Raw genomic sequence first — 11384 nt, 5'->3', positions numbered from 1 at the left:
CTTTGCTCCCAGTTAAACTGCTCCCTCGACCGTTGTTGTGTGGACGGGACGCGGCGCGTGACATCAGATTCCGACACCATGCGGATGGGTCACAGCCGCTGCGCAGCCGCAGTGGGAACACTTGCACGTCTGCGACGTTTCCGGCAGCAAGCTACGAACCAGAAGTGCAGCTCGTGTCCCGTCCTCTGAATCCCATTCAGCGGTTATCGTTTATCAAGAGTCGTCCGAGCTGTGGAGAGAGGTTTTGTTTAACTCTTAAGTCGTGTATCGTACTTCCACGAATCCGGTTTTAATCCGGAAATGAGTGACGTGTTGGACGGTTGGATGCTAGAACTAATATTGTGTCACCACTGTTATGTTTGGCCGCTGTAGACCAGTCTGAAGTCCATCACTACAGGCAGAGCACAAGGAGCGTTAGCTAACCTTATTAGCTTGCTAATTGTTTCTTCTGAGTGCGTTAGCTAGTTGCTCTGCATCATTGAACGTTGACACATTTAGCTAGCTGTCTGTTGGAGTTAACGTTACTGTAAGGTTACACCTGACTCTTTAAATAATAATATAATAGATAATTTGGCAACGAAATTGTTAATATATGTATCCAACCAAACAGGCCGTATTGTGATTATTGCAGACTCATAAATGGGATAATTTGCTGATTTATAGTTGACTGAACTAGTCGCCCCCCCAGAAAACCTAACCTAACCTAACTGTTACTCATGTAAGCTATAAACATCTTTGTCATTTGCATCTTTTGCGTTCAAACAAAACGAGTCGTTTGAGGCATTGCCTTGAACCCTAAGTAATACGGCTCCAAATCAAGAAAGTGATTAGGAAAGTACTCCTTATCCACACCCTTAAACTGGACATCTTTGTGTCTCGGGCTGTTGGTCAGACAAACAAGGAAGTGGAAAAGGTCACTTTTGAGTGATGGAAAATTATGATTGGCATATCCTCAGCGTGTGATGTGTTAATTAATTGGAAAATAATTGCCAAATGCAGCCCTAATGTTCTTTTGTAACATTCCTCCCCTCCAGGCGAAACCAACACTTCAATGGCATCCTGCACAACAACAATCCCGATCTGCTGTCCCAACAATGACCCGTGGAAAGCCTCAAGCACCCACTGAACAATGGCAAGGTTTAGGCGCAAAACGTGCATCACGCTAGTTGTCTTGGTGTTGCTTGTGCTCCTAGTGACGGTAGTGTTGAAGGCGCTGACACCAGAGGACTCCGCGCTCAGCAGCCCTGTTGGTGTGGAGCTGTTCCCGGACAAAAAGAGCCACAGTCCGATCAGTGAGGAACACAACAATACACCTGACCGGTCCAAAACGGGCGAGTCGGACCAGTCGGACAAACTGGAGGCTGCGCTGAGGAAGTTCCCGCCTCCAAACTACTATCTCCATGCTTTCTACTACGTCTGGTACGGGAACCCCAAGTTTGATGGCCAGTACATCCACTGGAACCACCCGCAGCTGCCGCACTGGGACTTGAAGGTGGCTCAGGGCTACCCGCAAGGCAGACACATCCCACCTGATGACATCGGGGCCAATTTCTACCCCTCTCTAGGGGCCTACAGCTCCAGGGATCCCTCCATCATAGAGTCTCATATGCAGCAGCTGCGCACAGCAGCCATTGGTGAGACCGAAATTTCTCTAAAGTGGACATTTAACGTTCTCACTTTCCAATGAAACCATTTCTGTGATTCTATGCTATGGTTCGATTCTGACCGCGGTCATTCAAATGACCTTGACTTCATAAAATTTGAGGGATTTAAATTGGTTGAGACAAATTGAAAGTTATGTTGTGATTTAACAACTTATTATTTTTGAATAATATCAGAGAAAGATGTATTACTTCTACTGATGTAATCTCATTGCAGTGTGATTACACTATAGGAGTAACATTTTATATTCATGAACTGTCATCTAGTATCAATTAAATCCTTTTTATTTCATGTTCAAACTGATAGTGTGTTTACACTCAGGTGTCCTTGGTGTTTCATGGTATCCTCCTAACATGAGTGACGATAACGGTGAGCCAATGGATGACATTGTGCCTTTGCTGTTGGAAGTGGCTCATAAGTACCACATTAAGGTCCGTAACAAGATCGTAGCCTTTTGTTGTGTATTTAGCGCAAGACCGATATTCTGAAAGGAGATTCTTCTTATCTATAAAAAAGGTTTTGCGTTGCTTTTGTTTCTGTGTTTGCAGGTGGCGTTTCACATTGAACCATACAAAGACAGAGATGAAGTCAACATGTTCGCTAATGTCAAGCACATCATTGATAAGTGAGTGGGTGTCTTCGCTGTTGTTAGTAAAACACCAGCACCGTAATCTAACACTGCCTCTGGAAATCACTCAGATTTATATATAGCCATTGTCAGTTTTTTTTTTTTATTCCTGTGCCACTTCCCCTTGTTGGCTCGTTCACCTCGTGTTGTTTATCTCCTCCTTAGATACGGGGAGCACCCTGCCTTCTTCAAGTACCGGACAAACACCGGCAAGCTTCTTCCCCTCTTCTATGTGTACGACTCGTATCTGATCAACTCGGAGCAGTGGGCCAAACTTCTCAAACACACAGAGAGTAACAGCATCAGGAATACCCCGTATGACGCCATCTTCATCGCCCTGCTGGTTGAGGAGAAACATAAGAGAGATATTTTGACTGCCGGTTTCGATGGTCTGTACACCTACTTTGCCACGAATGGGTTTTCTTATGGGTCCACTCAGAGGAACTGGGAGTCCATTAAAGCTTTTTGCGAAGATAACAACTTGATCTTCATCCCGAGTGTGGGCCCCGGGTATATCGACACAAGCATTCGACCCTGGAACTTCCAAAACACTCGCAACCGCATCAACGGCAAATACTACGAAACCTCGCTGAGTGCTGCATTACAAGCCAGGCCTGATTTCATCTCTATTACGTCTTTTAATGAATGGCACGAGGGGTCCCAGATTGAAATGGCAGTTCCAAAAACAGGCCAGACTGCGTATCTGGACTACCTGCCCAATAAACCTGCAATCTACCTGGAGATAACTCGCAAATGGGCAACAATCTTTGGTGGTGAGCGACAAAAATGGCAGGATTGAGCTGTATAAATGTTTGTTCATGGTTGTATAAAATGATTACATGAAAACCATATGAAGTTCTCGCTACAAAATGTAAATGCTGGAACATTTTCTGAGCCAAATGATTTTTAGAGCCACAGGCAACTAAAATATCTTCGTTCTGGCTGCAATAATTTATGTGATTTCTTTACACTTGGATGAATTATTAATTTAACTGAGGTTTTATTATTTGTGTTTTCACATCCTTGATCCTTATTGTAATATAATGAGCATGTTTTTTTTACCCACAAAAGTATCCAACTAAAACTGTTCAAATCAATGCCTGTATTAAACCTCAATAAATAAATTGCACCCTGGAGAGGAGGGAAAGTAAACAAAGCTGCTGGTATAACGCTCACTCTTCAAAAAAAATACAAAAAAGAAAGGCACAGCTAGATCTGGATATTCGGGGGAACCTAAAATCTGCAGCCTACCAAACAAAACGGATCCCCAGAGACACGCAGTGTCTCTGTGAAATAGCCTGTGTTTCATAATAAACGTCTGACGCCATGGAACATAGCCTAGTGTATGATGTGATGGAGTCTATGTGGCACTTCAACAAGTTCATTGTCTCTTTTCCCAACCGTCTGCATAATAAGGTCACCAAGCAAATTCCAATGTTCCCCTTACAGTTTGGATTCTGGTACATGAACAATGAGGGAAACATCTGGCTCTTGAGCTGCTAAATGCTCCACTGTGTTCACCAGCTACAGTGTCTGTCCGTCCGCTCCGTTTGGTGCTGAGTAGTTAATGTAAAGTGGGTTTTAGAGCTTTTAGTTGGGAAGCCGTGGGCATTACCAGGGAGAGAGTAGGTCAAATGAAAGACAGTATTTCAGTTGCATTATGGGTATTTGAAGTTCCTGTGTTTTTGGAGCTTGACCCACAGAAGGGGACACAAAGCAGCCTCCTATTTTAATGATGTCTCACTAGTTTATGGAAGAGTACCATTAGGTTACAGGACTGCTGCCTGAAACAATTAGTCAACAGGCATAAACTGTGATGTTAAAGGTCCCCTTATGTGCTGAGACATTGAAAAACATCCATTAAATTACATAAAAGCAGGCGATAATAGTTCAGCATTTGGCTTAAGCCACTTTCACCCACACCTCCCATCATAGTGTTATTATACCAAAGAGAGAGGGGACCTTTCGATTCACGGCAGCAATGAATCACCAGTTTTTTCAAAGGAGATGGCTGTAGTGTAATATGCACTAACGCTGAATCCCCCCTACACACACACACACACACACACACACACACACACACACACACACACACACACGCACACACACACTGGATCTCAGCCACAGCCTGCAGCTGCATTGACGGTAAACAGAGAAGGTAGCGCATGGGCAGCCAGCAGGGAATTATTCCTCATCACATCACCGGGCGTACATGGAGTCCACACACACAGAGCCATGCATTTGGTGTGCGGGCTGACGAGGTAGCAGCCAATTCTTCTCTCTTGTTTTTGTTCGTTCTGCGCGTCGGTGTACAGCGGCAGCGGGGAAGATTCAGCGCACATTGCCACAGTAGGTCTTTTTTTCCTGGATCGAGACGATGGATGTAGGCTCACCCGGATCCATTCTTGCAAACACGGCGGACGGGCGCGACTTTTTATTCCAGACGCACCCGCATCTCCCGTACGTTGCAAGGTGTCTCTGAACGGCGCACGGGCCTCTGGAGGAAATGAGAAGAAAGGTCTATTTTGACTCACGCCTGTCGAGATGGTGAGTGGAATGCATGGCTGTCAACCCCCCCCCACCACCACCACCACCACTACCACCACAACCTACCCCGTCCTCCACCCAACCCCACCCGCACCCATCCACCATCCCCTCTCTGCAACCCATGGCTGAGCAGTGGTACCTGGTTTTGACGGCAAATCCTCACCAGCTAATTAGAAGCGGACTCTCACTGACCGGCGCTTTGCCGTTGTCCTTGGTGTGTCTCTTTTTTTTGTGTGTGTAGATTTTTGTTGTATACATTTTCAATGCATTGGACAGTGTATGCTGTGTGTGAATGTGATCCCCCATTTCCAAATCACTGCACTCCCAGCTGTGTCTGCATAGCACATACAGTACAGGCTCCGTTTTTCAGCAGCATCCTCCACACTATTATTTATATTGTGCGCGTTTTTGGTGCGCACAGGCGCGCCGTGTTTAGGCAGCACATGAAATGTGAACATGAATCTTTGAATAGTCTCACCGGCATCGATGCACAGTCAACGCCTAAAGACAACCATTTTAAACGGCGGCTCGACTATAGCATCACATCATTTAAAATGACCTTCAGTGCTCTGTGGCTGGAAATTAATTCTCACCTGGGATGGATGTCCTTTTATAATCAGTGCTGTGACTTTCATGACAGGATACACATAAATCAAAGTAAAAATATAGTAAATGTAATCATGCGGGACAAGGGTTGCCCTTACGTCTCGAATTGAATGCATAAATCTGTGGTCTCCAGTCATTCTAACATATCCCTCCTGCAGACTCACCCATGCGGTGCTCTGTCCCAAATACATCACAATGCATTTAAGAAAACCCAAGTTATGTTATTTAAAGTCTGATGGATGCTCAAGCTGCACACGTCTCACTCGGGTCTATATTGTTTCTGCAGAGATGGAAAGAAGAGAGGAAAATAAGGGCCGTGAGAGCGATGTTACCCTACAATGACTGCAGCACGATCCATCACCATGGAGACACTAACTTTAACACACAATGCATATTTAATAGGCCTGATTATTTGAACTCAAAACAACTGCACACTTTAGCCTTTCCAAATCCACACTGCATGAAGTATGCATGGGCTGCAACCTCAGAAAAGCAAAGAGCTTATCACGAGCTTGATACATCTATGTAAGAGGATTTGCCTTCATAAAAATGTATTGATACTGCACGTCTTTAAAAGGAATATACTCATCTGGCTCTGGTTTATGTGGCCATTAGAGGCAGATCTCTGTATAAGTCACAGATGGAGAGATGAAGGAGTGCTGTGATACCTGATCCCATTACCCATATGTCCTATTGGACGAATGGTGATTAAAATGAGTGTTGGAGTATGTGTTATGGATTTAAACGTGTTTCAGTGAGGTATGGAACAAGGTCTCTTTCTCCCTCTTGATGCAACATGCATGTGTGTTGAGCCCCAAAGAACTGGAGAGTAGGGGGGGGGGGGGCTTTCTACTCTCCTCAGCCTTAAGATGGCAGCATTCTCTTACCATACCATCCCAAGAACTCATACCAGCTGGACGCCTAAATCTATGCTTAACTAACACTTTTGAAATAACATTCATGATTTCAATTTGCAATTTTTCAATAACCTTGGTGTTTTCATTTCATTTTCAAGATAATCTAAAAGATTTGTTTGCAAAGAAGAACCTCTGCTCTGCATGCTGATTGCGTTTGACCTCCCATGTGTGCTTTTTGTCGTTGTTTAGTTTCTTTAGCTCCAATTTATTCTCTCTTCTCTCTCCCTGCTCACGTATAGGAGGCGTCATTAAGAAGACCTGTGCATTCAAGATCAAACGCACCTCATTAGATCATTAAGGATCATTGTTAATCTGCGTGAGAGGAAAAGGGCTCTTAGCTGCGACCTTGTTTTTTGGTCTATGAGCACTGAATCACAAAGAAGCTTGATCCCATCGTCGGCCCGATGTAGAAACGTCTCCCTAAGATTCCCACAACCTCTACTCTTGCTTGGATTTCAGCATTCAGTCAAATCCACCAGGTTTGTATTAGAATGAGCCTGAGGAGGCGATACACTTTTCATATGAATATTGATCCGAATCAACATGTACAAACCATTCATTTGAGGCACAAGCGAGTCTTTGATCCATTGTAATAGTTATCATCCACCCATGCCGGTAGCATGCTGTACCTGTGCATGATCACGGATTAGTTTGGATTTTGAATATTCTTGGTCAAGACTTAAATCTAGCTTTTTCTTCTTGTGTTCCAGGACAGAGTATGCCATCTGCACCTTTTCACAGAATCCTACGACCCCTTCTGCTCGGCACGTTCGTACTGGGATGCTTTGTGACTCTGTTTTTGATGTATTTTAAACCATCCACCAGCTGGTTATCAGGCCCTGTAGAGTCAACAGTATCCACAGACCGGGTGAAGAACCTCTTCTCCACCAAGAGTGATAAAAACGTGACCACGGTGCTGATCTGGCTCTGGCCGTTCGGACAGACCTATGACCTGGGCGTGTGCAGCTCTCTCTTCAACATCGAAGGCTGCTTCATCACAGCGGACCGGAACTTCTACAACAAGTCGGATGGGGTCGTCATCCATCACCGAGACATCTGCACGGACTTGTCCAACCTGCCGCCGCTCCAGCGACCGTCCTTCCAGAAGTGGGTATGGATGAACCTGGAGTCTCCGTCGCACTCCTCCCAGCTGCCTGGGATTGAAAACATGTTCAATCTTACTCTCAATTACCGTCAGGATGCTGACATTGAAGTGCCTTATGGGTCAATTGTAGCAGCGGAGGGCGAGGAGGACTTTGTCGCACCCAGCAAAAACAAGCTCATCTGCTGGATTGTGAGCAACTGGAACCAGGACCACGTGCGGGTGAAGTACTACAATGAGTTGTACAAACACATCGAGGTGCATGCGTATGGACAAGCCTTCGGGGAGTACATCTCGGACCAAGACTACTTTCCCACCATCGCCAGCTGCAAGTTCTACCTGGCTTTTGAGAACTCCATTCACAAGGACTACATCACTGAAAAACTGTACAACCCGCTGTCTGTGGGTTCAGTGCCAGTGGTTCTCGGACCGCCCAGGCAAAACTACGAGAACTTTATCCAGGGAGACGCCTTCATCCACGTGGACGACTTCACTTCGCCCAAGGAGCTGGCCGAATACCTGCTGCTCTTGGACAAGAACGAGGAAATGTACCTCAGGTACTTTGAATGGAGGCGGCACTTTAAAGTGAAGAAGGCCTATTTCTGGGCAGAGCACACATGCCTGGCTTGTGATTACCTGCGTAGGCACAAGGAATACAAGTCCTTCAATAACCTGGACAAGTGGTACTGGGGCGGATAGTAATTTGAAGGGCTATGCAGTGCTTGTTTGGTTGTTAAAGGCTGCGCTTTAAGTCATTCTGGTCTTTTGGTCAATATGAAGGTTCATTATTGTTGCGTTCAAAGCTCCAGAACTAATCTTTTTTTATTGATTCAGCAGCCCTGTGAGACATCCATCTTGTTTTTTTAATTATTGTTATTTGCAAGTCAATTTTGCCAAGCCTTAATTTGCCTTTTGTGATAATCATTTATACATTTTTATTATTTATAAGTTTAAAATGCACTACATTTGTTCTTGTTTTTTCAATCCATGTTTTGCTTAACATGATAACATTTGCTGCTATTCTTTTAATATTTTTGTTCCTGTATCACAGATAACATTCACGGTGGAATAAGGTGTTTTCTTTCTTTAATTATTCCCATTCCATAAAGCACACTACAACGGGTTTTGGCTGCAGAAGGAGATTGATGTTAAAAGAATGCTAATATTTAGGTAATATATATTCAAGTAACTCTCTTTTCCTAAGTGATAAGACAAACAATCTCATCTGTGCTACTCATGCGGTCACCTCTGCATACTAAACTCAACTGAATGTGAAAGTAGTTAATTGTGTCATATACATATTAAGTTTTTTGGGAATTACTGTATGTAGCTGTCATTTGCACTGCTAATCTAACTGCTACCTATCTTATATATATATATATATATATATATATATATATATATATACAGTACATATATGTATATATACATGTATTTACAGTAAAAATATAGACATATATGTAGAGTAAGACAGTCAGTCATGGATGCCATATGGTGATCATTGCCCCTGCGGTTTCCACTAGGCGACGTGACTGCTCTGTGTGAGGGAGGTTACTATTTTCATCATGTCGTGAATTGTTCATTGTAACATGTGATGTGTCAAAGTGCAGTTGGAATCCGCATATGTTATCGTACAGTACAGAGCCACCGTACTGCAGTATGAAACGCCAAGACACCTTATCATGTTGCATTCTAATTTGATCTGTCAATTGAATTGAATACAGTGTGCAGTGGAAATAGCACAAACACAAGATATTACTGAAACTATTTTGCTGTGCATACATCTTACAATGTGACACGTCTTTGACTATTTCAAATAAGATGTGTGAATCAGGATGCAATACGATCAGGTGAGATCTGCTCACGTGTTTGGTTCCCGTAAACAAAAAACTGAAAAATGTTAAAATTGTCAAGACTACTAAGATTATTCATGTGAAAGTTTTGTTTTCTGGATTTTTAATTAGTTTCTTCCTGTTTACACCACTGTAGATCAAGCTACAAAAAGGATCAGCATCTGTACATACTGCATCACTTTAAATGTTCTAAACATCAATCTACCGAGAAATGCATCTCAACAGCACTCAGCAGCTATTGACGTCATGGTTTTGCTTTTAGAGAAAGAAGAGTGAAAAACCAAGTCAACATTTTATGCAAAATGAAACTGCGTCTTTTTGGTCTAAGTACTCCAGCATTTTTCAGGTTATTATCATTTTGATATTTCTTCACTGTCAAAGGGACCATCGATGTAAATAAGGATTAATTGAATTATTTTTCTTATGGAACATGGTTCCAAACACCATAGCAAAGCCTGTATATAAACTTAAAGGTGAACTGAATCATCATCTGGATAAAAAAAAAACCCCACCAACAAGGATCATTCCTGTTTGTGCAAAGGACTGAGGGAGCTCAAACATTTTTATTTGTATTCATGGGGCAGAGAAACAACATGTTGTACATATTTTCAATGTTGTAAAGATCTCTTTATGAGATTCGAGTGTTGTCAGGCAGGAAATGGGATCGTGCCAGGCCTACTTGAGGAAATGTTTGTGCTTTTAAAGGCTGTGAATGAAAGTGAAAGGAGAGTGGCACTTGAAAAGGTTTACCCATGTGAGACATTTGTTTTAGTGTTAAAGTGAAAATTTTATTTTTCTTTATTAGGCGATTACACTCTCGGCATGACCTAATTAAAAGAGTCATGCCATATTGCAGCAGAGATATGCACATTTATTCACATAGAGGTGTGTGACTCACTGTGCTGGTGGCTTTTCTCTAGATGGTTGTGAGTTCAGAAACTGTCAACTATGAACTCAGTTATCCTACTGATTAACAATGAAACCATAACTCATGGTTTCGTGTTGTACAGTCAGATCTCATGTACGAAAACAAAGATTTCTTGTCCAATGTGGTTGGTGACTTAAATGAACAATTTTCTTTGTGTTGTTCGTCTTTATTCTCCTCTCTCCCCTTTCTCTTTTTTGCACAAAAACAAATAGCAGGAGCTGTGGCTTCTCTGTCCCGTCTGAGTCTGTGAGTGTGTCACAGCACCATGAATCAGGATATCTCCGGATTCTGTCCTTAAAAAACACTGTATACCTAGTGGGATGAATTCTTTGTGTGGCCGAAACATGACAATATCTTCAGAAATGATCATTTTCTGCCAGTTCACGGAAATAACCAGTGATTCAATCAGTACACATTTTTTGCCAAATTGTTGTATTTTGCCAAATGTTGTGTTTTAACTGTAGATGTCTGATAGTGTCAAAGAAAATAAAGGTATGGACATATGCGAAAACGTGTTGGGCATACAAATGTTTTTATTTTAAAAAAGAGAGAGCTGACTGAAGAAATGTTAACTTTTCAAAATAATATGTTAAAAACAAATCCAGCATCCGTTGTTGCCTTAAAAAAAAGAGTCAGACATTTTGGGATATCTGTATATTTTCCTTCTAGCCAAGAGTTACATGACAAGTTTTACACCCTTTGCAACAAGTTTGCCTTAATGGTATTAATCTTCTAATCTAATTCAAAACTACTCTGGTCAATTTAGACAACTTTCTTTAAATTTGAATACTTCTACACGTCTTTTTACATCAAGATTTGAGTTCTTTGAGAATAGTATTTTTGCATCTATACCAAATGTACTTTCCACAGATGTTACCTACACTGTACTCCATTGCCATGTAATGCATACAGAGGTATAAATAGCTATCCAAAAGCCTTGATAAGTGATTGATGAGTGTGTTGCTTTGGTTACGCCTCAATCCTCTGGTTGTTGTTGGTTACCCAATACCCGCGCTAGCACTCTGGTATTCGGAGTCATCTCCTCCACCACACAAAGATGACGCATCTTTGTTAACTGCCCCTGCTTAACGCTGCCGTGTCAGCGGGTGTGACAAATGTGTGTGTTGGCGGGATCGGCAGC

At 42.7% G+C, this 11384-nt stretch overlaps 2 protein-coding genes across 4 annotated transcripts; both read left to right on the top strand.

Moving 5' to 3' along the window:
- The first annotated feature begins 42 nt into the window (after window positions 1-42).
- Window positions 43-3642, top strand: manea (mannosidase, endo-alpha). Of its 3 annotated transcripts, none has more exons than XM_037487194.2 (5): window positions 43-241; window positions 1035-1634; window positions 1984-2093; window positions 2211-2287; window positions 2456-3641. In XM_037487194.2, exons 2-5 carry the CDS (start codon window positions 1130-1132, stop codon window positions 3087-3089), a joined length of 1326 nt encoding a protein of 441 aa, XP_037343091.2. In that variant the 5' UTR covers window positions 43-241; window positions 1035-1129; the 3' UTR covers window positions 3090-3641. The 3 variants fall into 3 exon arrangements, with proteins under 3 accessions (XP_037343091.2, XP_037343092.2, XP_037343095.2); XM_037487195.2 differs by lacking the exon at window positions 43-241 and adding an exon at window positions 301-319 and having other exon boundaries at window positions 2456-3642; XM_037487198.2 differs by lacking the exon at window positions 43-241 and adding an exon at window positions 326-718 and having other exon boundaries at window positions 2456-3642.
- A 750-nt stretch (window positions 3643-4392) lies between these two features.
- Window positions 4393-10786, top strand: fut9a (fucosyltransferase 9a). The gene is made up of 3 exons (XM_037486844.2): window positions 4393-4837; window positions 6600-6839; window positions 7071-10786. The coding sequence occupies exon 3, from the start codon at window positions 7079-7081 to the stop codon at window positions 8159-8161; it is 1083 nt and encodes a 360-aa protein (XP_037342741.1). The 5' UTR covers window positions 4393-4837; window positions 6600-6839; window positions 7071-7078; the 3' UTR covers window positions 8162-10786.
- Window positions 10787-11384: the final 598 nt, after the last annotated feature.

Source organism: Pungitius pungitius, chromosome 14 (genome assembly GCF_949316345.1).
Source record: "Pungitius pungitius chromosome 14, fPunPun2.1, whole genome shotgun sequence".
Classification (NCBI taxonomy): domain Eukaryota; kingdom Metazoa; phylum Chordata; class Actinopteri; order Perciformes; family Gasterosteidae; genus Pungitius; species Pungitius pungitius.
The sequence above is the reverse complement of the archived record's forward strand: the minus strand, read 5'-3'. Positions and strand labels throughout refer to the sequence as shown.

Coding starts and splice junctions, on each gene's coding strand:
- manea (XM_037487195.2), top strand. CDS start 1,130: ATGGCAAGGTTTAGGCGCAAAACGTGCATCACGCTAGTTGTCTTGGTG. Junction 2,094..2,210: donor CTCATAAGTACCACATTAAG/GTCCGTAACAAG, acceptor CTGTGTTTGCAG/GTGGCGTTTCACATTGAACC. Junction 2,288..2,455: donor GTCAAGCACATCATTGATAA/GTGAGTGGGTGT, acceptor TCTCCTCCTTAG/ATACGGGGAGCACCCTGCCT.
- fut9a (XM_037486844.2), top strand. CDS start 7,079: ATGCCATCTGCACCTTTTCACAGAATCCTACGACCCCTTCTGCTCGGC.